Genomic DNA, 26,817 nt, shown 5'->3' on the forward strand with positions numbered 1-26,817 from the left:
TCTCGGTAGTTGTAGTAGGACTGTGCACAATACAACCAAGTCTCACCACTGAGCACTTTTAGAAATGAAATATCTAATAAGGTCATGCCCAGAGCCCGGGGTTTATGGGTTTACTTGGCAGTAGGATGGAGTCCAGCAGCTGAAGGAGTTTGTACAGGATGTTAAAGCACTTTTGCTTGAAGCAAAATAAACACTAAAAGGTGTGGGTTCTGCTAAAGATGGGCATAAATATGGCCCCTGCTTGCCCTTACTGCAGAGGAGAGAACGAAAAGAGAGTAGGAACACAGTGGAGAGGCTCAAAAGAAGCAGTGGTGTGAACACTTTGGGAGAATGAAAAAAGACAATGGGGAAAGAGGGGGGAAAGAGAATGGAAAGAGACAGCATGTGAACACAAGTGGGGGAAGACTGCAAAGATAGGTAGGGAGCAGCATGTCTTGTAACTTTTGTTGAAACATGGAGGCCTTGGTGCGCAGGAAGGGGCTGGAACAGTTTCTTGTGTCTTTTATTGAGTTTCAGTAGTAAGAACTAAGGGCCAGATGTAGGTAAATCATATTTACCGACTCTTAAATACCGAATTTTACCGATTCGGTATTTAAGAGTCGGTAAATATGAAGTACCGAGATGTAGGTAAATCCAGATGTGGATTTACCGATTCTTTAAAAGTCGGTATTTACCGATTCGGTAAATACCGACCGGTAATGCTCCATTCATTCCTATGGGCTTTGAAGCCCATAGGAATGAATGGGGCATTACCGGTCGGTATTTACCGATCGGTAAATACCGATTTTTGGCAAGGGTGCAGGGGGTGTCACTTTGACACCCTCTAGCACCCCCAAAAAAGGTTCGGGGGCCATATGGCAGGCATACCTGCCCTAAGGGCAGGTCTGCCTGTCATATGGCACAGGTGTGCATGCACACATGTGCATGCACACCTGAATCGGTATTTCACCATCAAATTGAATTTGATGGTAAAATACCGATTTCTTAGGCCTTGTGGGACTCATAAGAGTCCCACCTACATATCGATTTTACAGATTCTGTAAATATACCGGTCGGTAAATTTACCGACCGGTATATTTACAGATTCGGTAAAATTACCGATCGGTAAATTTACCGAACGGTAAATTTACCGATTCTGCCCCCTACATCTCAAATTCCTTTTACCGGTCGGTAACGGCCGAATTCGGCCGTTACCGACCGGTAAAACCCTACCTACATCTGGCCCTACCTGAGACGGGCACATGGCCTTTTGGAAAACCCCAAATTTGCCCATAATGGCCAGGGCTGCTCTTCCCAAGATGGTAATCCTTCTAAAAGGTGCCGTACTAAAAACCTCCGGATCTGGATACCACAGGCATGGTTTTGGTATCTCAATTAGGCCTGGGTGGTGAATCCCACTCTGTTCGCGGAGTTTGCAGAGTTTTCCGCACTCTGCGAAGCACATAAAGTTCTGAAAAACTTAGCGGAGCTGAGTTTTTTTAACGCAACGTTAAGGTTGCGAACTTGAACGAGGAAAATCCAACGCTAGACCACCTCCCAGTGAGATTTCTCAACGCGGGCGGTTGTGGATGGTCGCGACCGATCACGTTGAGAAAACGTCCATTCGCATTGAGGAAGCTGCACCTTGAGTAGAACATCTACTAAAGTGGCAGAAAGAAGCAGCATCCTCTCATGCTGTGCATGGCGCTGATTTCCCAGCACTTGACAAACACGCAGAGCTAAAAATCTGCACAAACGGCGCAACCTACCGCACTCTGCCACTAGCAGAACCCTGCGTAGCGCTGCAGAGTTTTTGGAACTCCACAAACTCCACCCAGACCTAATCTCAATACAGGGATCAGGTAGAATATATGGGACAGTGGATGATTGGGGGTATGTTTAACTGCATTGTAGTGGTCCACCAGAAGTGGATGCCCGGGTGTCCTGGATCTCGAAATATATTACTTTGTGGCTCAGCTTCAATGACTAGTACAGTGACTGGTTGGGGCAAACTTGCAGAAAACTGGGGATGCAGTAGACCCAAGATGGGAAGGCACAATTGTTGCAATGTGACTGGGGGTAAAGTTTAGATTGTTACACCAACCTATGCTTGTTGCTATTGTGCCCAGTAGCTGGAAAGTGGTGCTCAAAAGATGCAGTTACCCTGTGTATGCTGCAGACCGTCTGCTGATAGGGTTCAACACATAGAGAGGAGGGTGGCAGGGGGTTTAGAGCAAGGAGTCTGCAGCAATGGAGAACTGCAGGGATAGAGATGGTCTAGATACAGTCTAGAGATGGTCGTGCATTGTTACTTTGCGGGGTGCTTCGGGATTTTTGCACCATGATTGCAGATGACGGATTGCCTCCCGTGCAATTCCAGATGTACAGCGCACTGGCCAGGTCGCTGCAGCACTTATGGGGTCAAGGTAATCAAGGACCGAACCCCAACAAGGTGCTGCAAATGTTGTCAGTGTTTGGTGGAGGCAAGAAATTGATTTTGTGGCTTCACTTGATGTTCTTAGGAATGAGAACTGACGGGTTGCAGCCCCTATGTTCCCGATGGGAAGAAATGATCAGACAGCAATTTTAAAGGAAGGAATGGGAATTGGCACTGGATCATGTAGAGAAGGTCTCCTGAAACACGTATGCAGTTTAATTACTTGCATAAAACCTATCTCACTCCCCACAGGCTTAATGTCAAGCTGCAGACCAACTACAAGAGTTGCCCTAGGTGTGCTCTGGTAGATGCTGGTTTCATTCATGATGATGTGGAGTTGCCAGCACTGGTCCCATTGTGGCAAAGGGAGGTGGAGGACTTAGAGTGCACATTAAATATATTGGCCACTAGGGACTATCCAGCCTCCAATACAACATGTATACACCAAATGGGCTGCCCCTAGTTTGGGTTCCTATAATTTCCTACAGAGTTTTCTCGAGATGCAGCACCAGTGGGGGCATCTCACAAAAAGTGACGGACGGGCCTCACACACCGCCTGGTGTCATGCTTCTTCGTAGGCTGTCCTCGTCCTCTAAAAACTTTGTTTGATAGAGGGCGGGCATATACCTGGAGACAGGGATGCACTTCTAAAGCTAAGTGGTGGCCCGTGAAATAGTGAGAGGTGATCTAAAAACCATTACATTTGTTAATAAACTGTATTTATTCAGGGAGCAAATGCATGGTATTAAAATAGATAAACGGTGATATGGGACGTTAAGTGTTAAGTGTGGTCAACATGTTTCTGCCTTCGAGTCCCCGTAGGGTATATGGCACTCGTCAGGACCAAAGGGTTTCTAAACATGGGCTCTGCCTTTTCGCACGTGGTGCAAAAAAGAAACTACCACTAAAGGGACGGGCGTTGTGGGCATCAAACTCCCCGATCAGTGTATCGAACAAGTTACTTACCTTCGGTAACGCTTTTTCTGATAGATACAGGATCTGCCTGTGGATTCCTCACCTTGTGAATATCCCCCTTGCATCAGCAACATTCGGAAATTCTTTTCGTAGCCTTGCGCCGACGTGGACTTGGACGTCATAGAGACACGGCATCGCACGCGACTCCGCTGACGTCACCGACGCCTATAATAGGCCCACGCCGGCGTGATGACATCAGTTCCGCCCTTTTTTCTGTGCCTTCAAGGCACACGGACGGACCAATGACAGTAGAAATATACATAGTATACACAGCACAAGACAGTCAAAGTAACACACACAGTGTGAAGCAAATGTAAGCAAACATTTGAAACAACAAATTTTCTTGACCATAAAATAAATACAAAACAGATATTCTGGTATAGAAGAGTGGACAACGGGGAGGCGGATGGGTCAGTGAGGAATCCACAGGCAGATACTGTATCTACCAGAAAAAGCGTTACCGAAGGTAAGTAACTTGTTCTTCCGATAGATACATCTGCCGTGTGGATTCCTCACCTTGTGAATAGAGTCCCACAGCAGTCCCCACTCCCGGAGGAGGGTGTCCACTCCGCTATACCAGGAAATCCTGGAGGACAGAGCGCGCAAAGTGGCCTTCCCTCCTCACCTCACCATCTAAGCAGTAATGCTTTGCAAAAGTGTGGAGGGAGGACCAAGTTGCGGCCTTGCAAATATCCTCTACAGGAACACCTCTGGACAAAGCCGAGGTTGATGACTTAGCCCTCGTAGAATGAGCCCTTATAACCTCTGGAGGATCCTTACCAGCCAAAGAGTAGCAGATCTTTATACAGAGGATGATCCATCTTGAAATAGTTCTTTTATGGACCGCTCTTCCTTTTTTGCAGCCAGCAAAACCAACGAAGAGCTGGTCATCCACACGACAGTCTTTAGATCTGTCCAGGTAAAAGCTCACCGCCCTCCTAGGGTCCAGACGGTGTAACCTCTCCTCCTCCTTGGAAGGGTGTGGGGGAGGATAAAAGGTAGGGAGGGTAATAGATTGACCAAGGTGGAAAGGAGTCACCACCTTAGGGAGAAAAGCAGCCCTGGTCCTAAGAACCATTCGATCAGCATGAATGGTCAAGAAAGGGGGCTTGGAACTAAGAGCTTGAAGCTCACTTACCCTCCTTGCTGAGGTTATTGCAACGAGGAAGACTGTCTTAAGAGTCAAAAGCCTCATAGGACACTTGTGTAAGGGCTCAAAGGGAGCACCCATCAAGTATGTTAAAACAAGATTTAAGTCCCATTGAGGCACAATAAAGGGAGTAGGAGGGAATTTATTAACGAGACCCTTCAAAAATCTTAAAACCACAGGAGATTTGAAAAGAGACGGCTGGTCCGGCAAACATAGAAACGCGGACAAAGCCGAGAGATAACCCTTGACTGTGGCAACAGCAAGTCCTTGCTGCGCCAAAAAGAGAGTAAACTATAGAACATCAGATAAGTGGGCTTTCAAATGGTCAACAGATTTCTCTCCACGCCAGGTGACAAACCTAGACCATCTATATGAATAGATGGACTTAGTGGAGTCACGTCTAGCTGAAAGAATGACATCCACCACATCTCGTGGGAGAGAAAAGGAATTCAGGTTGCCACGTTCAATCTCCAGGCATGAAGGTGTAATGACTGGAGGTGGGGGTGTAGAACCTGCCCCTCCATCTGAGAGGGGAGGTCTGCCCTGTAAGGGAGACGGAGCGGCGGGTGAGAGGAGAGGTGGAGAAGATCTGTATACCACACCCTTCTTGGCCAGTCCGGGGCGACCAATATGATTTGGCCCGGTCTTGGCGAATCTTCCTCAGAACCCGAGGAATCAAAGGTATGGGAGGAAACGCGTAAAGGAGTTGACTTCCCCAACTCAACTGAAACGCGTCCCCCAAGGCTCCTTGCATCGGATACTGTAGACTGCAGAATGCCAGGCAGTGAGCATTCTCGCGAGTGGCGAACAGGTCCACCTGAGGAGTTCCCCTCGTCCGAAAGACGTGACGAACCACCTCCGGGTGAAGCCTCCACTTGTGGTCGGCGGAGAACTGCCGACTGAGACTGTCTGCACGCACGTTTAGAACTCCGGCCAGATGATTAGCCATCAGACAAATCTGATGGTCCTGAACCCAGGACCAGAGACACAGAGCCTCTCTGCAGAGACACCGCGACCCCAATCCTCCCTGCTTGTTGATGTACCACATTGCGGTCGTGTTGTCCGTCAGGACTTGGATCGACCGACCGCAAAGGAAAGGGAGGAAGACCTTGAGCGCCAAACGTATCGCCCGCAATTCTAGAAGGTTGATATGAAGCAACCTTTCCTATGGAGACCAAAGACCCTTGACCTCCAGATCCCCCAGATGAGCACCCCACCCTAGAGTGGATGCATCCGTTATTACTGTGGCCACCGGAGGAGGCAGCTGAAAAGGCTTCCCCTGAGACAGGTTGCCTTCCACGCCCCACCAAGACAGATCCGCCGCAGCTTCTCTGAGATCTCCGTTGTGTTGATACCACTGCCTGCGGAGGCACCACTGGAGCGCCCTCATGTGCCAGCATGCATGGTTGACCAACAGAATGCAGGAAGCCATCAGACCGAGCAGACGAAGGACCTTCAGGACTGGAACGACCGCTTCATTGTGAAAAAAAGGTATCATTTACTGTATGTCGCGAATCCTTTGAGGAGGAGGGAATGCGCGACATACAGTTGTGTCCAGTACAGCACCTATGAACAGGACGCGCTAGGAGGGCACCAGGTGAGACTTGGGTACATTTATAAAAAAAAAAAACCTGTACAACAACTGGGTTGTCTCCTGCAGATGTTTGAGCACTCTCTCTGACGACTCTGCTTTGATCAGCCAGTCGTCCAAATAGGGGAATACAGGAATCCCCGACCTTCTGAGATGCGCTGCCACCACTGCCATCACCTTGGTAAAGACTCGAGGCGCAGTAGTAAGTCCAAACGGAAGGACCGCAAACTGATAGTGTTGCGATCCCACCGTAAAACGGAGATACTTCCTGTGCGACTTCAGGATTGGGATGTGAAAGTACGCATCCTGCAAGTCGAGCGACACCATCCAGTCTTCTTCTAGCAGCGCTTGAAGAACCTGAGCAAGGGTGAGCATCTTGAATTTCTCTTGTTTCAGATAGAGATTCAAGATCCTGAGATCCAGGATTGGACGAAGTCTGCCATCCTTCTTGGGAATCAGGAAATACCGGGAGTAGCATCCCGGACCCTTTCCTGCTCTGGGACCACCTCTATCGCACCCTTTCTTAATAGAGTCTGCACTTCCTCCTGAAGAAGCAACAGATGTTCCTCCGTGCAAAAACCTTGGCAAGGAGGGTAATTGGGAGGAAATTCCCGAAAGGGAAGGGCATACCCAGTTTCTACAAGATTGAGAACCCAAAGATCTGATGTAACCGATTCCCAATCCTGTAGAAAATGGGTAAGCCGTCCCTCCAATGCACCCACATGATCCTGAATGGCGGATCTAGGGCTGCTTTTCTGTGGCTGGGGGGTTGGAGGAGGTGGAGGAGAAAGAGGCTTGACGTCCACGAGGACGCGCTCTTTGCTTTCCCCTGTAAGATCTGTACATGGAATTTTGCTGCTACTGCTGTTGTTGTTGCTGCTGCTGACCTTGTCGGTAATTCCGAAAGGAAGAGCGACCAAAACCCCTGAATCTCCTGTTGGTCGAAGAATCTCTGATCTGGAGACTTAAAGATTTAGCCGTTGCCCTACTGTCTTTAAATCTCTCCAGGGCAGTATCAGCCTTCTTCCCAAAGAGACCAGATCCATCAAACGGCAGATCCAGCAAAGTCGCCTGAACATCCTCCAAAAAGTCTGAGGATTTTAGCCAAGCTGATCTTCTAGTGGCTACAGCAGTGCCCATTATACGCGCCACCGAGTCCGCAGTGTCCAGACCACTCTGTATCACTTGGCGAGCTGCTGCCTGTGCATCCAAAACTACCTCCTCAAAATCCTTCCTGTTGGCATCAGGGATCTTAGGAGCTAAAGTACGCATAGTATCCATTAGGGCATGCACATACCTCCCCATCAGACAAGTGGCGTTAGTCGACTTCAACGCCATGTTTGCAGAGGAGAAGGTCTTTTTAGCCACCTGATCCTGTTTCTTTGCCTCTTTTTCACAGGGGACCTGAGGAAAAGCACTCACGTTCTTTTTTGAACAGGCTGCTTGAATGACAAGACTCTCTGGTGAAGGATGAGACGTCAAAAAAGCAGGGTCTTCAGGCGCAACCCTGTACCTTCTTGCCACACTCTTAGATACTGCAGGAGCTGACAGTGGTCTTTTCCACACCTCCAAAATGGGTTCCGTTAAGGCCTCATTAAACGGAAGCAATGGCTCTACGACAGAACTAGGGGAATGCAAAACCTCTGTGAGAAGATTGGATTTAAACTCCACCGTTGGCAAAGTCAATTGAAGAAGATCCGCAGCCTTCCTCATTACCATATGATAAGGCTGGACGTCCTTAGAAGGTGTATCAGAGCCCGATGGCAACTCCCACTCCGGAGAGAAATCCAGGCTACCAGCGTCAGCCAGTTCATCAAAACAATCCTCCTGCAATTCACCTTCCTCCACATCAGGATGCGACTCCATATACCTTCGCTCTTCCAAAAGGCGTTGAGCTTCCCTTCTGGACCTCTCCTTAACACGCCTCGCAGCCGGATCCACCAACGGCTCCGACGGAGCCGGGATCGACGTCGGTATCGAATCCGATGGCCCAGCGGGATGCTCTCAAGGTCGATCTGGAGCGGGCGACGCCGGTACCGGCGTCGACGATCTCGACAGAGCCGGGTATTGCCATGGCGGCGGAGCCGGCATATAGGGCATAAATGGAGCAGGAGGGTAGGAGTGATGGACTCCTAGATTGAAAGCCAGAGGACCCATGGGACCCAAAGGTGCGCCAGAGGGGTACCACGCCCTTGAAAAGACGCCATACATAGCGTTAAAAAACGCCGATGGGTCCTGGCCAGGGGCTGGAAAGGGAGGCTGCAAACCCGCAGGCTGGTCTTGTGGAGGGTTCGGATTCGGCTCTTCGGCAGGCACAGAATTCACATCCACCTGAACCTCTTCCTCATCATGGGCCGGGGACGGCGCCAGAGAAGGACTCGAAGCTGGAGTTGGCGACTGTGCCCGCGACTTCGAAGGCGAGGCCTCACCTTCAGGATCTGAGACATCCAGCGTAACCCCCTTAGAACGTACCTTACTTGGTGACCTCGACCTCGAGCCCGACTCCTTACCGGAACGACGTCGGGACTCGTGCCTCCTCTTCTTATGCTTCCTCTTCGACTTCGAAGCATGGTCTGAAGCTGACCTCGAAGACGACTCCTCTCAAGATCCGGATCTTGACTTCGACCTCGACCTCGCCCTTCGAGAACGAGACCTCGAAGATTTTCCTTTTCCAACCTTCAGCTTCGCTACAAGGAGTTTGGTCTCTCTTTCCCTCAGGGCCTTTGGGTTCATCTTCCGACAAGACGAACATCCATCCACATCGTGATCAGAGCTCAAACACCAAATGCAGTCCTAGTGCGGGTCAGTAATGGACATCATTTTCCCGCACTCCCTGCAGGGCTTGAAGCCGGTCTTCTTTGTCGACATCATCGAAGAGACAGGAAACAAAGAAGCAGAAAGTGGCAACAAAAAGGCAACAAAGTACCAGTTGGCTACTGATTCCCGAAACCGTTAGCGTCGACGACGCGGAAAAAAGGGAACTGATGTCATCATGCCGGCGTGGGCCTATTATAGGCGTCGGTGATGTCAGCGGAGTCGCGTGCGATGCCGTGTCTCTACGTCAGCGCGAGGCTACGAAAAGAATTTCCGAATGTTGCTGACGCAAGGGGGATATTCACAAGGTGAGGAATCCACACGGCAGATGTATCTATCAGAAACTGGTGTTAGTGATTCTGTAGGGAAAAAAGGAAACAAGAAAAACATACATACCATCAGTGTAAGTATATTTAAAGTGGCAAAAATTGCCTTCCATTCTTCATCACACCTATTATGCGCGTGGTGTGGTCTATATGAGACACGTGGCACGTATAAGTGTCATCATTCAACAAATGAAATGGCGGGAGTCCACTTCTTACCCTAAATTCTTATCCTACTTGCTCCATGGGAGGTCGAGGGTGAAAGGGCCTACTGTGACTTTCTGTAATGGAGAGGTACAAAAGGGTCATAGCCTGTTGATGTGACTACAGGTCTGTGACTCCAACAAACAAGACATACTGGTATGCTGTTTAAAAACTGTATGCCCAGAGTAGGCAACAAACACACACACTCTCAAAGGAAGGTGAAATTAAGTTACACCATCGCAAACATACGTGGCAATTATACTCTTACTGTCTTAATTCAGCGCTTCCAGCCGTTCCATCTATGGTCGTCCTCTCAGTCTCCCCGTCGATGGATTGTGGTGAGAACGGAGCGGGTTTAAATACTGTGGTAATGTGGTTAGCTAATTGCTAATTAGATGGTAAATGGAAACGCATGTTGTGTATCCTGTGTCTCGTTGGAGCCGTGCCTGGTTGCCTGGTGTGGGGCGTGCCCAAGTTCACCCTCACGCATTGGGGGAGAGGAGTGTAGTGCACGGACCTTAGTATTCTAAAGATGCGCATGTGCTCCTGCTTGTAGCACCCATGTGACCAGGCCGGCTAAGATCTGGTTTCTGTCACTCGCCGCTGTCACTAGGGGGCCTGTGACCGCTACTGACTATGTGTGGGAACCAGTGTTCTAACTGCGCTCATGCACGCTCTCTCATTTTTAGGTCTCGTGGCGATTACAGCTCGAAGCGCTGTCTGGCCAGAGATCTATTGTTACCGACTCTGCTTTCCAGGAGACAGCACCTGGCCGCGCGCATTTCCTCTCCGAGAAGGCGATCGGAGCGGGTCACGCGAACGCGCTCGCTGTGGCCAGCTGCTGTCTCCTGGGAAGCTCCAACACCACACACGCATGCGCATACACAGAGACACACACACGAGCGCCCATGCACGCACGCACCCATACATACAGAGAACCCATCCCCGCCGTCGCATACACACACGTGCGCACACACACACACAAGTGCACCGAGACACCCCAACAAGTAAGGCCCACTTACCGCCACTCCGGACTTCAGCCACCACCGTGGGGCTCTCCCTCGGGCATGGGAGCCCCGCGTCACCAGCACTGCTTCTCTCCGTGGCACTCCGTGGGCGTGTGCGCGGGCTTCCGAAGACGGAAGTCCCGCCCCACGGAAGGTTTCAGTTTCGCTCACGTCTTGTTCTCCAGGTCGTTGAGGTAATCGCTGGGGGCGTGTAGTGAGCACCCTTCATTTTAGACACCTAAAATTACAACCACTGTTGCATAGCTGCCAAGGTCTGAGATTGCCTAGTTGTAGTTTAGCCGGGTGTCTGGTGAGTAGCCACAATGCCTGGCCAGTCGATGTCCTGCAGTTCATTTTAGGTGGGAGAAAAATCAGCGATGTCTTCTGAAGTGATCGTGCTTCACTGTAGTCCCTGCCAGAGGGCTTGTCCAGGTGTTGACTTTAGCGCAGTAAGATTCAACAGTATTTAACACTGAGGTTTGACTCAGTGTCATCGTCGAACAGTCGGCTGCTGCTTTGCAGGAGAGGGCTGTGTCGGCACCCTGCAACCTCCAACCCACTTAAGCTCCCGGGTCGCAGGATGCAGTCTTCTCAACCTGGGTCTCACTCTGTCTCTCCACCACCCTCCAGAGCTGTGTAATCCTCCTTTCTCGATGGATCAAGCACAGTGCAGGCACGTCACTGCACAGGAGCTGGACAAGCCAAGAGCGACCTCCCTGCGGACCACTGCCTCAGATGCCCTGTGATTTCTTGCTCCGAGTAACTTCGGGTCTCTGCAATAGCTCGCTCCTGTAATGCCCATCAGCTACCTCTCATTATAGTCCTCTTCAGTGCAAATTGCATAATATTTTGCTGATATTTTATCGCCAACCGGCATAGCGGCCATCTTGCAGTGGGCAGTCTAGCACCCCAAAGAGAGAGAGAGAGAGGGAGAGAGACCTGTACCCACAAGCAGCCACCTTCATACTTCTCACACTCCGGTGCAAAGGGCATAGGGCTAAGGAGTCCATGGACTGTCTCCCTGATTGTTTGTATTACAATATAGAGAGTTGTCTGGCCACTGTCTAGCATTTGTGAAAGACCTGGGATTGTTGGACATAAATAAATCAGAGTTGTTTCACATCTTGGTATAGAATTAAATTGTTTGCCAAAGTAAAAGTTGTTAAGAACATTACAGATTAGTGGCATTTATCACCTCATTGTGCTAGATCTCTTTTCTGTTTATGAATCTCTGAGCCGGACCCTCTTGCTGAACCATCAGTCCCTAAATGCCCAGATGAGTTGGCTTTGTGTTTTTGTTGATTTCTTGTGGCTGTGATTAGAGCGCAAACCTTTCCTTCATATTCTCATTAGCAAATGCTTTATTTGCCTCTCTTTCGAGTTTCAAGGGAGGCTCAGAAATACAGGTACTTTCAGGAGGCGTCAGCCCCGTGTGTGAGGTTCACATCTTGGTATAGAATTAAATTGATTGCCAAAGTAAAAGTTGTTAAGAACATTACAAATTAGTGGCATTTATCATCTCATTGTGCTAGATCTCTTTTATGTTTATGAATCTATGAGCCGGAGCCTCTTGCTGAAGCATCAGTCCCTAAATGCCCAGATGACTTGGCTTTGCGTTTTTGTTGATTTCTTGTGGCCGTGATTAGAGCGCAAACCTTTCCTTCATATTCTCATTAGCAAATGCTTTATTTGCCTCTCTTTTGAGTTTCAAGGGAGGCTCAGAAATACAGGCACCCTCAGGAGGCGTCAGCCCCGTGCATGAGGTGCATCATCAGAGCTGTGTAAATAATAACTGCGTCAGCCCAGTGCGTGAGGTGCATCATCAGAGCTGTGTGTATAATAACAGCTGTGAGCCCGTGCGTGAGGTGCATCATCAGAGCTGTGTGAATAATAACTGCGTCAGCCCCGTACGTGAGGTGCATCATCAGAGCTGTGTGAATAATAACAGCTGTGAGCCCGTGCGTGAGGTGCATCATCAGAGCTGTGTGAATAATAACTGCGTCAGCCCAGTGCATGAGGTGCATCATCAGAGCTGTGTGAATAATAACTGCGTCAGCCCCGTACGTGAGGTGCATCATCAGAGCTGTGTGAATAATAACAGCTGTGAGCCCGTGCGTCACTTATTTGCCTCTCTTTCGAGTTACAAGGAAGGCTCAGAAATACAGGCACTTTCAGGAGGCGTCCGCCCCATGCGTGAAGTGCATCATCAGAGCTGTGTGAATAATAACTGTGTCAGCCCAGTGAGTGAGGTGCATCATCAGAGCTGTGTGAATAATAACAGCTGTGAGCCCGTGCCTGAGGTGCATCATCAGAGCTGTGTGAATAATAACAGTTGTGAGCCCGTGCGTGAGGTGCATAATCAGAGCTGTGTGAATAATAACAGCTGTGAGCCCCTTGCCTGAGGTGCATTATCAGAGCTGTGTGAATAATAACCGCTGTGAGCCCCGTGCCTTAGGTGCATCATCAGAGCTGTGTGAATAATAACTGTGTCAGCCCCTGAGGTGAATAATAACTCCGTCAGCCCCATGCGTGAGTTGCATCATCAGAGCTGTGTGAATAATAACAGCTGTGAGCCCGTGCCTGAGGTGCATCATCAGAGCTGTGTGAATAATAACAGCTGTGAGCCCGTGCCTGAGGTGCATCATCAGAGCTTTCCATATTTCACTGGTATGAAATTAAATACATTTTGTCGAGTTACACTCACTCCTGTAATCTCACCCCATCCACATTGCTCACGTCACCCAAATTCCTGCACTCTCTACCACACTGCTTTCAAGAACAGCATACTCTTGCACACACTGTCACTGCTCACCAATTCAAAGTTTGCTAAAAAATTTATGCAACGTATTGTCATACACAATGCCAAGAACTCAAACTTTAATGCTGCGAGACCTATTGCATTGTAAATGCTTGTTTTAACTAGTAGCTGCTTGTACACTTCTGATTACACATGCGCATAGCGGGACGGAGACAGCTCGTCTTGCGCTAATACCGAGACATTTCAGATTGTGGAAAAAGAAATAGAGTTGCACATCGAGTTGGTTGCATTTCCTAAGAATGACCTGGAAACCAAATAGTAGGCCCTATTTTCATCGAGTGGCGGTTTCACTTGCCGTGCCTGATGGCGGAAGCTATGACACAGTAGACAAAGATATTGCTGAATCCAAGCAGATGCGGGTGAGACTGTGCATACTAGGGGAGTGGCTTCGGCACACATGTTTTTGTTCTGTTGTTATTATTTGGCTGTTAAACAGGTTTAACAGCACAAATGTTGTACACTGTATAGGCAATAATCCACTATTATCTGTACAATCTTATTTCCTGTGTACTGTTTGTTACTAGATGATTATCAAGACCCACCAAAAATATTTAAAAATATACATAAATACCTCAGCAGCCTCATGCCGGCGGTGGCTCCCAGGAGGATGGGAGTTTGCTTCTGCTGGTCTCCCGGAATGAGTTTCATTGCCTGGTCAAGACAGCTCCGCAAGCTGGTTCCGGCAGCAGGCGGGTTGCTAGCGTAGGATGAGATTCCAGCACCTGAAATTACATCAGTACCTGAGATGAACAACCCACTTTAGAACTTACTAAAACACTCTCAATCAATCGTGGGGCGAGTTATAAAAAAATGTATGTGTTTATTTCATTTGTAGTTTGGTGAAGCTTTACTCTACTCCATAGCTAGTAAACCAATGCGAGAAATGTGGGCACATCACTGTTGTGTGCTGTAGTGGAACAATATATGCACTCGCACAACAATACAGGTGAAACCATGTGTCAGCCATTTATCAAGGGACTTCACCAGGGCAGTAATATAGCAATACCCATGATTTAACTAAAAAGACTACATAGCTTTTTTTAAAATAAGCACAACCGTTATCTTTTAGGACTTTTAGTAGCTGGATGTTTGATTGGTTACCACTGGTTAATGGTGTTCTGCAGCCTTGTGTTTTCAGTGAAGATTATATAAAACATACAGTATGATTTGTGACCGGAGGTGAAATGGCTAGTGATTTCCCTTCCTGCAAGACCAACCGTGGAAAAATGGTTTCTGATGGGTTTGGAGAAATGATGCAATGATAAAGCTGGTCACATTACATGGGTGAGACCACCTCATCCGAAATCTTTTTTTGACCCAAAAGGGGTCCAAAAACCTGGGGACAAAGAGTTAGGAATATGAATTACGCTTTTTAGGTCTCGCCTATGCAGCGCAAGGAAAAAGACCTGTAGCAATTGCTTAGGTTTTTGTCCCAAAAATGTGCACACATTGCATTGCCTTCAATCTCCCACCATCACTCCTACCCTGCTCTGTCTTTTGTTGCTCAGCTCCGTCTTTTTTGCAGCTCTGTCTGGTTTTTCTTACAGTGTTATTCCCCTATCTCCCACCATCACTCCTACCCGCTCTGTCTTTTCTTGCTCCGCTCCGTCTTTTTAGGTTTCGGCTGGAGGGCGGAGCTCTTAGCTCCGCCTCCAGAGAAATCTCTTGATTCCAGTAAGGAAAATGGAAAACGCCCCCCTGTCCCATTGGCTAGCTCCATAAATGGAGGCTAGCCATTGGAACAGACATCTGTCCGTCAAGGCTGGACCAGATTCGGGGGCGTTCCCGAGATTTTTTCCCAGGGCGGAGTTACGTTTTTTCCCGTTCCCTCCCCTTTCACTGATGCGCTGTCCATTTCCGCCCCCCCCTCGCTGTCCTGTGCACGTTTCCCGCCGTCCGTGTCCTCTCCCGCCCCCTCCCGCCGTCCGTGTCCTCTCCCGCCCCCTCCCGCCGTCCGTGTCCACTCCCGCCCCCTCCCGCCGTCCGTGTCCACTCCCGCCCCCTCCCGCCGTCCGTGTCCACTCCCGCCCCGATTGATGGTTATCTAGAGCCGGTGCCCACCCGGCATTTGCCCGTAAAAATCAGCCCCCGTCTGCCTACCTAAGGAGAAGGGCCGCTGCGCTGCCCGCAGCGACCCGGAAGTGGTTGGCCGGCCGGCCAATCCCAGCGCGGCCGGCCGGAAGTGCCCGCCCCCGCAGCCCGGGGGGAAGAAAGAAGAAGCATGGCGGCCGGTTTGCAGGGCTCCCGTGATGCGAGGGAGCCCTGCTGCATCTAGGAGAGCCCAGGAGGAGAGGAACCCCGCCCGCGGCCAGCAGGCCCATGTGGCCAGTGCGACAGCTATCCCTTGCATGTCATATTTCTTCCGAGCTAAGTGCTTTGTTTTGATGATTTGGAGCTTTGTTTTCACTAGACGCACTGTAGTTGTAGAGTTCCAAAAATGTTAGGTTTACAAAAAAATAGTACTTTGCGAATATGCTCCAACTCAGCATGGGTTCTTGGGCATATTTTATTTGTAGTTTCATTGCGTCTTGCGATATTTTCAGAGATTTTGGCTTCATTTGTCAAACATGGGTACTTGGAGGGTCTTGTTTTAAAGCGATTCGATTAATGTAAATCATTTGGAGCTGTGAAGAGCTACTCTGCACGAGGGTAAATTCCTGACCGCACCGGTGACTGCACGCGCGGCATGTGAGGGTTCCTGACCGCACCCGGAAACAGTCCGTGCGTCACTAGGGCGGAAGTCGGCGCCTCGCGGCACAACAGAGGTATACGCGGCTGACTGAGGCAGAAACGAAACTAGCTCTGCCGCTCTCGCTTCTCGTCTTGACTCGTTTTGCGAAAATCCGACTCCTTCGTCCATATCCGATTACAGAGTTCCCAGTTTATTCGAGAATGTAAAAGGCGAGGCTCGATTTCATTACCAAAGCGTGTGAAAACGAGTTCTATTGAAGTATATGAAACAAACCATGATAGCTCAGTGGGTGCGGCGCCTGCGGACAGCATTCGGGTTAGCTTGCCTTTCAAGGGTCGGTTGAATTATTTGCGAATGAAATATGTCAGAAACGTTAGGAAACTGTGCGGCTTGGGAGGGAGAGCTGTATAACTGCCCCCGCATAGTATGCATGAAAGAACCGAAATGAAACACCCCCGCGTTCAATTGGCATTTTATAAATTAACTTTCACAATATTTTCTAGCTGACTGGACAAACACACCCAATGTTGATATATCTGTGTGCCATAGCGGCCTTTTTACCATCCGTATAAATGCTTACTTGCGGGTAATGCACCCCTGCTGAAAGGTCTTTTCGGTACAAACATCTTCTGATAAGATAGCTTTGTGGTCTAGGCGCCCCCTGCTGAGCTATAAACAATGGCACTTCGTGGTAAGATAGCTCAGAGGAATAATGCCTGCACCGCTGATATCCGTGCTTCACAGTAGGGCCCAACAAATATTTACAGGGAAGATAGCTCAGTACACTAATGCATTCACCGTCGAGGTCTGAGGAGAGGCGCTGTGTGCAGGGTGCCTTTTTCCTGCCAGTTGCAGGAAGTGTCATGTTGTTACGATCACAAGTTGTTAGGATTGTGTAGAGACCTCAATAAACTTAAAACTGGAAGACACAAATGCTCTTTAAATTCATACCTGCTCCAGTATTTGGATGCAGCTCAAAACACGTGCCTCTTTTCTTGCTGATTCAATGTGCATTGGGTTTTTGGGCCCACCTACCAGACAGCTTTGGACTGTCTGTTCCAGGGCTTTAAGTGCGATGAAAAAACAATGGGGGTCTCTCCAAAGGGCGTGTCCAGGGTAATTAAGTGCGTGGCTTAAAAACACATAGCTAAAAATCTGTGCTTAGCATAGTGTGCTGCCTGACTTGTATTTTGCTGTTTGTGTCATTGCATCCAGCTATATGATCCAACAAGTAATATCATATCTACAATTCAGGACTATTGGCTTTGTCAATGGTTGTCTGTCTGTTGCATAAGATAAATAAGCAGTAACTTGTATATAATAATATTGAAAAAGCTTCCACTTAAAGCCCTGGTGACACCACAACAATGTTGCTGCGCCTGAATTTCAAAAAGACAAGGGAAATCCAAAGAGATAAGGACTCTCTTTAAAGGACTTCCCTTCAACCTACAACGTTCACCCGGCATGACGTCATGCCGTAACTTCTCCACGAGTGAGAAGTGAGCAGGATAGGCAGCGCACATCAATGTGCCTGCTGTCACTGCAGTCCGGAGAAAAAAACGGACCGCCTGTGCCAGGGCGCAAAACAGAGCCCGATAGAGACCATTTTCGAGGCCCCCTTTAAAAAACTGCTGGTGCTCAGCACCGGTGAGACCCGGCCCAATTAAAACACTGGTCTGCTCCTTTGAAAGACTATTGTGGTTCATACCAACAACTTGCAGCGCCGGCTTTGGCCCACCCCGTTACCTTTGTTAATCTGATTTGTTAGCTTTTTATTTGACAACTTTCATTGTCCATCTTTTGTCGATGACCTGCGACCAACTCCAGTGTGTCCCTCGCTTTAACCATAAATCTTGACCACCATTTTGTTTGGATGACTTGTATCCTTACACTGCTCACATTTAGGGAACTACTTTGTTTTTCTTTCAACGCTCCATGCGAGCATGTGCTTTCTAGCTCTCTCCCTCGTGTGCTTCTTCCCTCCCCCAAACACCTGCCCCACATGCTCCATTTTGTCCCCCCCTCACATACCTCCCCACAAACAGGTCTTCCATTGTTTTCCCAATCCCTCCCTGGCCCTGACTCAAGCACCGACATTGCCTTCTTGCCCTCCACCCGTCCCTGTTGCTGGGCCTCTCCACCTAACAACAAGCATTTACAATGCAACGGTTTCGCCTTTGGAAAAGTTTGAGCTATTGGCATTGTAAATGACAACATTTGTATTTGTGTTGGTTTTGAAAACAGATAAATAAATGGCATTGTCCTTTACATTGCCAATCGCTCTAACTTTTCCAAAGGCGAAACCGTTGCATTGTAAATGCTTGTTTTGCAGCTCTGTCCGCTTTTTCTTGCAGTTTTATTTCCTGATCTCCCACCATCAATCCTACCCGTTCTGTTTTTTCTTGCTCCGTTACGTCATTTTTTGCAGTGCTTGTTATTAAATCGAGTTGGCTTTATGTTTTTTGGGACTTAGCAGGAAAGAATTGTGTTTTAGGATGTAAAAAGTGTGTTACTGATCTGCAACAGTTTAGTTATGACCGCATTGACAAAACGGCACTAAGTTTTTCACGATTGCACTTATTTTTTATATAAAATATGAATATGTACAGCATAATAACTGTAGCACAGCCGTTTTCACCTTCCAGGGCCCTAAACGTTAGTGATTCCTCTTTATGTAACATTGCAGCCTGTTTAGCTTGTAGCCTCCTAACAAGGTGCTATTAGCGGACTTCCGGAAAGCAGCATTAGCTGCCTTACTTGGCGCAATAAAAGCATTTCATTTGTGTCGAGGGAAAACAGTTCCGGAGCACCGCTTCGCTAGACTCCAGCAGACGCGGGAAGAGAGCATCGACAAAGCTTGTAGTTAGGCTGAAGTGTGGTGAACAAGTAGAGCGGACAGCAGTGTGCGGTCATCCATCACATAGGGTAAGTGCAGCATAGAACCCTATACGCTTCGCCTCGTGTCACAGGATGTAAAATACCATAAAGTATGAAACCCCCTCATTCACTCGGACCTCTGTTCGGGTAAGTCTCTGGTGTCAAAGCGCTAGAACCCTTTGGCGACTTCCTCGTCCCTTCCCTCAACCTCCCCCTTAATTGAACTGTGCGTATTTTAAATAAGGTGCTTTATTTACGTTTCGATTCTGCAAGGTGAGAGTCTCACGTGCGTACAATATATTCTAGCTTGATCAACAATTTAAAAACTGGTCTACTCTGTGCTTTTCTTATTTACATTTCCTTATGAAATTCTCCTGATTAACTGTTGTTTTATTTGTTGAGCTTCCCTTCCTCGGAAGGGCTGTTTGCTTGCTCTGTGGACAGACACTTTTATGACAGCCCCTCATAAAGGAAGCCCTAGCTTACATACTGATGTAATATTTACATACTGATGTCAAATTCTTTGTTTCTTCCGATGGGTGACCAGTTCTTTCACTTCCTCCAGGCCCCCAAACACTACAAGTCCTGTATGGCGCTCGCTTCTCCTTTCTGTTTGTGCTATTGAAGGTCAGATACGGGATTGGAAGTTTTCTTTGCATATTTGCATAAATGTGTTTTCAATTGGCTGCTGACTCATGAAAATATGTCGTAGATCTTACATGCCCGTGTGTCTTTTGTCTTTGTGTTGCAGCTTACTGTGTTGGCGTTTCAGTTGGCTCACTGCTCAGAGTTTCAGCCTGATCCAGTGAGTGAAATCTGGAATTGTGGATACGCGCCATTCTGAGACCAAAATCCCAGTTGGTTACAATTATGGCCTTTTCCTGGTTATTAGGGTCTTATTTGTTTAAGTTGTTTTTCTCCAGCATCGTTTCACCAGTTGGTATTAGAATGCTTTACATGTATGGTTAACTGCATATACTTCCATGGTCAGTTTACAACTACATCATCATAAAATCTACCAGTATTCAGAACAGCAGGGAGTGCTGCTGTGGAAGGGAGGTAGACGTGGATTATATGTAGAAACACTAATATAACATCTGCTACTGACATACTACACCTTGGAAAGCCTCAAATTTGGACATTTGTAATGTGTATGTATGTCTTGTGAGCTCTTGGTTCCTTGAGATGTAGTAACTTTTCTTGAAAGTTCTTAGCTGAGGTATCTTGTGAATAAATAGGCCTTGAGTTTTTTTTGTTTTTTTGCCGAAGTAAAGAATACCACGCACAGATGGCGAGGGTGTTCCAAATTGTTGGTGCGGAATAGGAGAAAGATTGTCTTTGAACTTGTCGTATTGTGCCCAATGTTTTTTAGGTCTCGGAACTGCGAACAGATTGCGAAGCAATCTGTCGTTCCGAGACTCTATTGTGATCATTCTCGGTTTCAAGGAGTCAAGGGAGACAGACAAGTGAGGTGCACGCGCAACCTTGGAACTGGGATCAGGTCGCGCGCGCCTCCTGTCTCCCATGGCTCCTTGGAAGCACACAGACACGCACGCACACACACACACACATACAGCCCCCCCCCCCGCCGCGCACACACACATACAGCCCCCCTCGCCGCCGCCAGTGCGCATACACACACAGAACCCCCCCTTACACACACAAATCTCCTACCTCGTCTCGGCTTGTCATCGCGCTGCCTTGCCCCCGCTCCTCTGGTGCGCGCGCACCACTGGTTTCTATTCCCGCGTCGGCCGGTTTCGATTCCGTGCTCGTGCTTGTTAAATATGTTGCTGCATAGGTAATGTTTTTAAATAGGCACATAGTTCAAGACTGGGAAGGGAAGAGAAGATTTTGCTCTGGAAGGAAGGGAAAAATATGAAATATGACAACTGTGAGAGGCATTCACAATATGCGCTGGGGTTGCTATGCTGGGTGAACAGACCCCTCCCTCTTGGATAAGCGGTTACATCAGCCAGGATTAGCCGCTCGCCACATTGAAGAGGGACCTGTACAGTCATGCCAGCGCAACTGAGAGGTGTTTGCATATAATACGTGGAGGAGGCCCCCAGACAACCCGGGCACCCTTCATTCAACAGCTGGACATAGCCAGGCTTGGTAGTAGGGGGGTGAGGTGGGAGGAAGGGGTTGTCGCTTGACAGAATGTCAGGCAGAAAGAAAACACACCTTTAAACTTTAAGCAGTTTTTTTTAAAGTCACAGATTCCAAATCATAAGCCCCGAGCTGAAGAAGGGATATTTAGGAGGCAAATAAAAACATTACCACGTTTTAGGCATCGATGTAGCTCCACCCCCGGTCGAGAAGTCAGTTCAAGGCCAAGTGCGTGAAGAGTGCGCGAATGAATGAAGCTTCGGGTTTCGTCATCACACACTGGTGCAATCCGCCTAAACGTGACCTTCACACGCGCGTACTCGCGTGCAGCCTTCGACGGATCGATTGCAGAGAACCTGCTGCCAGCACCGCCGGTTACTTCCGCCTCGGCTGGAGCTGACGTCCGTACATTGCTCAGGATCCTCGCGCTGCTCGCTGCTATAAGAAGCTCTGCTCATAATGACCCCCGACCTCCTCCTCCCTCTGTGCTGAAGGGAGCACTTCCTACACGAGCAAGCTGCAGCTTGCCATAGGCTGCAAGGGCGGAGCAGTGCTATTATATGCATCCTTCCTCACGCCACGGGAGGCAAAATTCAGCGCTCTCTTTTTTTTGTTCAATAACTTTATTGGTCATAAAAGAGAAGATTTTCACATTGAATGTTTATTCACAGCTACTCGAACCTAGCCAATCTTGTTTCTCCTTTGCATTCTGTCGCACTTGCACTTATTTCTTTCTTACCTTCTTTCATTCTTGCCATCTTTTTCTTGCCTTGTTTCTTTATTGACTTTATTCGCTTTTTCTTTTCTTCTTTCTTTCTTTTTGCTTTTCTCTTTCTTCTCTTCTTTTGTTCTTTTTTTTCTGCTTATTTCATTTTTCCTTTCCTTCCTTATCCCTTCATTTGTTCCTTCTTTCTTTCATTCTTGCTTTCTTTTTTCTTCTTTCCATCTTCTTTTCTTTTTTGTCTTCTTTCCTATTTTCCTTCGTTTTCCTTTCCTTATTTCTTTCTTTTTAATCTAATTTCTTTTCCTTGTTCCTTTCTTTCTAGCCTTCCTTTTTCCTTTCTTTCTTTGTTTTTTTCTTCTTTCCTTCTGTCTTTTTTGCCTTCTTTCATTCTTTCTTCCCTGCTGCCCTTCTGTCTTTTCTTACTTTGTTTACCTTCTTTCCTATTTTCTTTCCATTTTTTTCTCCCTTCTCAATTTCTTTCTTTTACGCCTTCTTTCATTGTTTTCTTTTCTTTTTTTTGTGCCTTCTTTCCTCTTTTCTTTTCTTTTCTTTCCTTCCTCCCTACTTTCTGGCCTTCTTTAACTTTTGCCTCCTTTCCCTTTCTCCTTCCTTCCTTCTGTCTATTTGCATTCTTTGCTCTTTCTTTATTTCTTCCCTTCCTTCCTTCTCTCCTTTTTTATTATTTCCCTTTTTCCTTTGCCTTCTACCTACTTTTCTTGTTTCTTTGTATTAAGGCTTCTTTCTTTCTTGTTTGCCGTCTTTCCTTATTTCTTTTTTTATTCCATCTTTCTTTCCTACTTTCTTTTTTGCCTACTTTCCTTTTTCTTCCCTTCCTTCTTTCTTTCCTTCTTTCTTTAATGTTTGCTCCTTTCCTTGTTTTTTCTTTTTTACCTTCTTTCCATTTCCTTTTAATATTCCCTTTTTCTTTCCCTCTTTTATTTTGTATTCCTTTTTAGGTCTCGGCTAGCCGCGCGAAGCGCGTCTCCGCCGAGCCCCTTTTGTCGGCATGTGTGCTTCCCAGGAGACAGTCCTGGCCGCGCGCATCGCCTTGGAGGCGATTTGAAAGTGGCACGCGCCGACTGGCACGCGCCGCGCTCGGCCTGGCTGTCTCCTGGGAAGCGCAAACATACCCAGGCACACCTCCCCCTGCACGCATGCGCCCACACACACACACGAGCGGAGACAGACACACAGACAGATACACTCCCCCCCTCCCCCCGCCGTCGCACACAGAGACACACACACAGGAGCGAACATACACGCGCACACACACTCACACACACGAGCGCCCCCCAAGGCCCACTTACCGCCAATGCAGTGTGTTCTGTCACCTCCGCGGGGCTCTCCCTCAGGCATGGGAGCCCCGCATCACGCACTGCTCTTGACCAGGAACTCCGTGGGCGCGGGCTTCGCGCACAAGACGGAAGTCCCGCCCCCACGCTAGGTTTCGTTTTGGAATGCGCGCGCAGATCGCATCTCGCCTGATCTCGCAGATCATCTCGCCTGATCCCCAACAGAAACCGACAGCGCAGGGGTTAATCGCAAGCTTGATTTTATGTACAAATAGTTCCTTCCTGCTGGCGATTTATTTTATTAGTTTAGGTGTTCTATATGATTGTTTTACCAAGCCGCCTAGTTCTAAACACCATTTAATTAAGAAAAATCTGACATGGAAAACAGGGTTATGTCCCACTGGGAAAACGGAATCACAAATACAAAATTGAACCTCAGTATTGCAAAATAAATGCTTGTTTACAAATGTCGCCAGGAGAGGGTCCGAGATGTGCGTAGTCTGCTTCATGTTCGCAAGTATTTTGCCGATTTCTTCCCGGACATGGTTGAATTAATTATTTTTCAGTTGCAGGGAGTTGAGGTAAGAGAACTATGTTGATGATGGGGAGAGCTGTGTTGATGAAGGAGGGAGATAGGCTAAATGTGGCAGAGAGGTTTTGGGAGGGCCTTTCCGCAGAGGACATCCTTGGTGCCGTGTTTCAGGGTGGGAGGCTCAACATTTTTTTGCAAGTGGAGTGCGTCTTTAGACCGTGTATGTGGTATTGTCACGTTATCCCTGTCAATATTTTCTGTGACTTATGATATGCTGTGTGCATGTTGTTTTTAATGTTTCCATGTAAACACTGACCGAGAACACTACAGAAACACTGAACAGACTTGAACTGTAAAACAGCGAAAAGGTGATGGGTAGTCTCAGCCACTGATAATAGCTTGGGCCTCAGTCCAGTCCATCGCCGTTTTCCCTCAGCATCACTCCAGACAAAGGGGCAACATATGCACATTACATTTGTCCTTACTTCACTATGAACAGTCCGTCCTGGTCTGCCAGGCCATGGTATCTCTTGCCAGAAACACAGCAATCTATTGTGTCCCAGTCACTACTAACTCTCGAACAGAGAATGCTATGAGTGTGGATCTCAGAAATGAATATCGAGGCAGGGGTTCCTTGAAGCTAAGCAAGAAGCACACTAAACATTGATTAAGAGAATGTACTGGAATTTGACAGGAAACCCCCTGACACTAGCAGGAATCTACTAAAACTAGGATGGGAATCCATTGACTAAGAGATAGGATGGAAGACTTTGGCACTCAAAGAGAGGAAGGCAAATACTGGAACAGGGAATCCGGGTCATGCTCTCCATGTTCTTCTATTTTTACTTGCAGTCACTATAGAGAGTATCCTCAGGCTGTGGTTTACAGTTCCATTCCTGCTCCGATGACGCCTGAATCTGGTTCAGAAACTGGATGGGTGGTGGAGGGGGCGAGAGAGGATTTTTAGTAACTACTGGCGCGTTCTCTTGAAATTGTGTCCTGGATGCTCAAGAGTTGGCTGAAACTCAGTATATCTAAAATGAATTTATCATTTATGGGACACCTGTAAACCCCTTCCAACTTTTCTCCCACCATGTATGTTTGGTGATATACATTTGTAGCAGTGCCTACCTCTTTCAACGAGCTGCAAGTGTCTGTGGCGTCAAAGAAATATTTTTTCTGCTTGACTGACAATTCTTGCCAACTTCATCCCAGCCAGACACAGATCAGTTCTTACTGACTCTTTAGTTAATTCTTGCTTGGAATATTGTATAGCTTTATACCCAAGCTTCTTCAGGTCCACCTAGCAATCGGTCCAGAGGAAAAGTGATCTTGCGTTCTAAGCCTGCATAAAATTTGGAGAATATGTGAGGCTGATTTGTATGTTATCCTGCACTATGACATCATGAAAAGAGAAGCGAGTTTGTAATTAAAAGTCCACTTGTTACTGATGAAGCGCCATGCGTTCCTAGTAAAGAGTGTTTATGATAGAAAGTTAACCAACACATAACAAAAAAATGTGCCATTTACAATGCCAATAGCTCTAACTTTTGCAAAGGCGAGACCGTTGCATTGTAAGTGCAGAGTAGTGAGTGCAGAGCAGTGAGTAGTGAGTGCAGAGTAGTGAGTAGTGAGTGCAGAGTAGTGAGTGCAGAGTAGTGAGTAGTGAGTGCAGAGTAGTGAGTGCAGAGTAGTGAGTAGTGAGTGCAGAGTAGTGAGTAGTGAGTGCAGAGTAGTGAGTGCAGAGTAGTGAGTGCAGAGTAGTGAGTAGTGAGTGCAGAGTAGTGAGTGCAAAGTAGTGAGTAGTGAGTGCAAAGTAGTGAGTGCAGAGTACTGAGTGCATAGTAGTGAGTGCATAGTACTGAGTGCATAGTAGTGAGTGCATAGTAGTGAGTGCATAGTAGTGAGTGCAGAGTAGTGAGTGCAGAGTAGTGAGTGCAGAGTAGTGAGTGCAGAGCAGTGAGTGCAGAGTAGTGAGTAGTGAGTGCAAAGTAGTGAGTAGTGAGTGCAGAGTAGTGAGTGCAAAGTAGTGAGTGCAGAGTAGTGAGTGCAGAGTAGTGAGTGCAGAGTAGTGAGTGCAGAGTAGTGAGTGCAGAGTAGTGAGTGCAGAGTAGTGGGTGCAGAGTAGTGAGTGCAGAGTAGTGGGTGCAGAGTAGTGAGTAGTGAGTGCAGAGTAGTGAGTGCAGAGTAGTGAGTGCAGAGTAGTGAGCTGCCTCAAGTGAAGTACTCTGGTACCCAAGGATGACTAGCAAACAATATTATTCACAATGTTGCTTACTATTCAGCAACATTTGACAGTTTGCAAATCATCTTTATACAACAATTCAGAGTTTGATAACAAATTAATGTAACACATTGTAATATACAATGCCAATAGCTCAAACTTTAATGCTGCGAGACCTATTGCATTGTAAATGCTTGTTCTTTAGACTTTTTGTAACTTGTAGAGATTATTGTGTTTTTGTTGCTGTTTTTTTTTGGGCTGAGCCCATGTTAACCAAAAACTCAAACACAACAACCAGATACTATAAAGTAATTGTGAGACTGCTCTAGTGGAATTTCTACAAGAATAGTTTGTTTTTATTGGTTTATTGTACTGTGTGATATTGAAGACATTCTTGAGAAAAATGCTTTACTCAGTGTTGTATAATAGGCCTTTTTAAATATCCTAAATAAGTTTTTTTTGTTTCATCGGCCTCACTTCCCAACAATAAAAAATGCTCAAGGTCGAATAAAATATCTAAATGTCAGTGTCTCTACAATTCTACCAGATCAGCTGTGAGTGATTGCCAGAAGAGATTCTTCACCTGTGCGAACATGGAGCCCTCAAACAGGACTTTAACCGTCGCTCTTTTCTCGGAAGGAGGTGTTGGAATGTTTTGTCACGCCTAGCCAGCAGCGTGAATCGGAGGCCCCCGTATCACAAGCAGGCCACGGACTTTGCAGGCTGCTGCTTTTGCGGATTGTTCAGTTCCGAGGGATCGGATGTTCCGTGGCCCGCCTCTGAAAAGACTTGAGCTCCGGTGAGCGGTCTGTCACCCGGGGTCCCCGCACACAGCTCTCGAAGTGTCAGGCAGTCTATGGGATGCAACGTCCTCTTCAGTCCGTTCTGCTGTCCACGCAGCTACGACAGTCCCAGGAACATTGCTCTTGCCCCTGCTCAGATCAGCAACTCCAGGGAACTCCTCAAGGACTAGGTCAGGAGTATAGTGAACAGCAACATGGAAGACCAGTAAGAACAATCCAAACGCTTCAGCGGACATGAAGTTATCAACAGGTGCATCAATTTC

The 26,817-nt window shown here is 47.6% G+C and overlaps 1 protein-coding gene across 3 annotated transcripts in view; it reads right to left on the bottom strand.

Moving 5' to 3' along the window:
- Positions 1 to 26,817, bottom strand: part of ENTPD8 (ectonucleoside triphosphate diphosphohydrolase 8) — a 562,224-nt gene that overhangs the window by 221,528 nt on the left and 313,879 nt on the right. For all 3 annotated transcript variants that reach the window (XM_078642095.1, XM_078642094.1, XM_078642096.1), the window contains exon 4: positions 13,870 to 14,020. In XM_078642095.1, the coding sequence (XP_078498221.1) occupies positions 13,870 to 14,020 (151 nt within the window). The remainder of the gene's footprint in view (positions 1 to 13,869; positions 14,021 to 26,817) is intronic.

Source organism: Lissotriton helveticus, chromosome 5_1 (genome assembly GCF_964261635.1).
Source record: "Lissotriton helveticus chromosome 5_1, aLisHel1.1, whole genome shotgun sequence".
NCBI classification, from domain to species: Eukaryota; Metazoa; Chordata; class Amphibia; order Caudata; family Salamandridae; genus Lissotriton; species Lissotriton helveticus.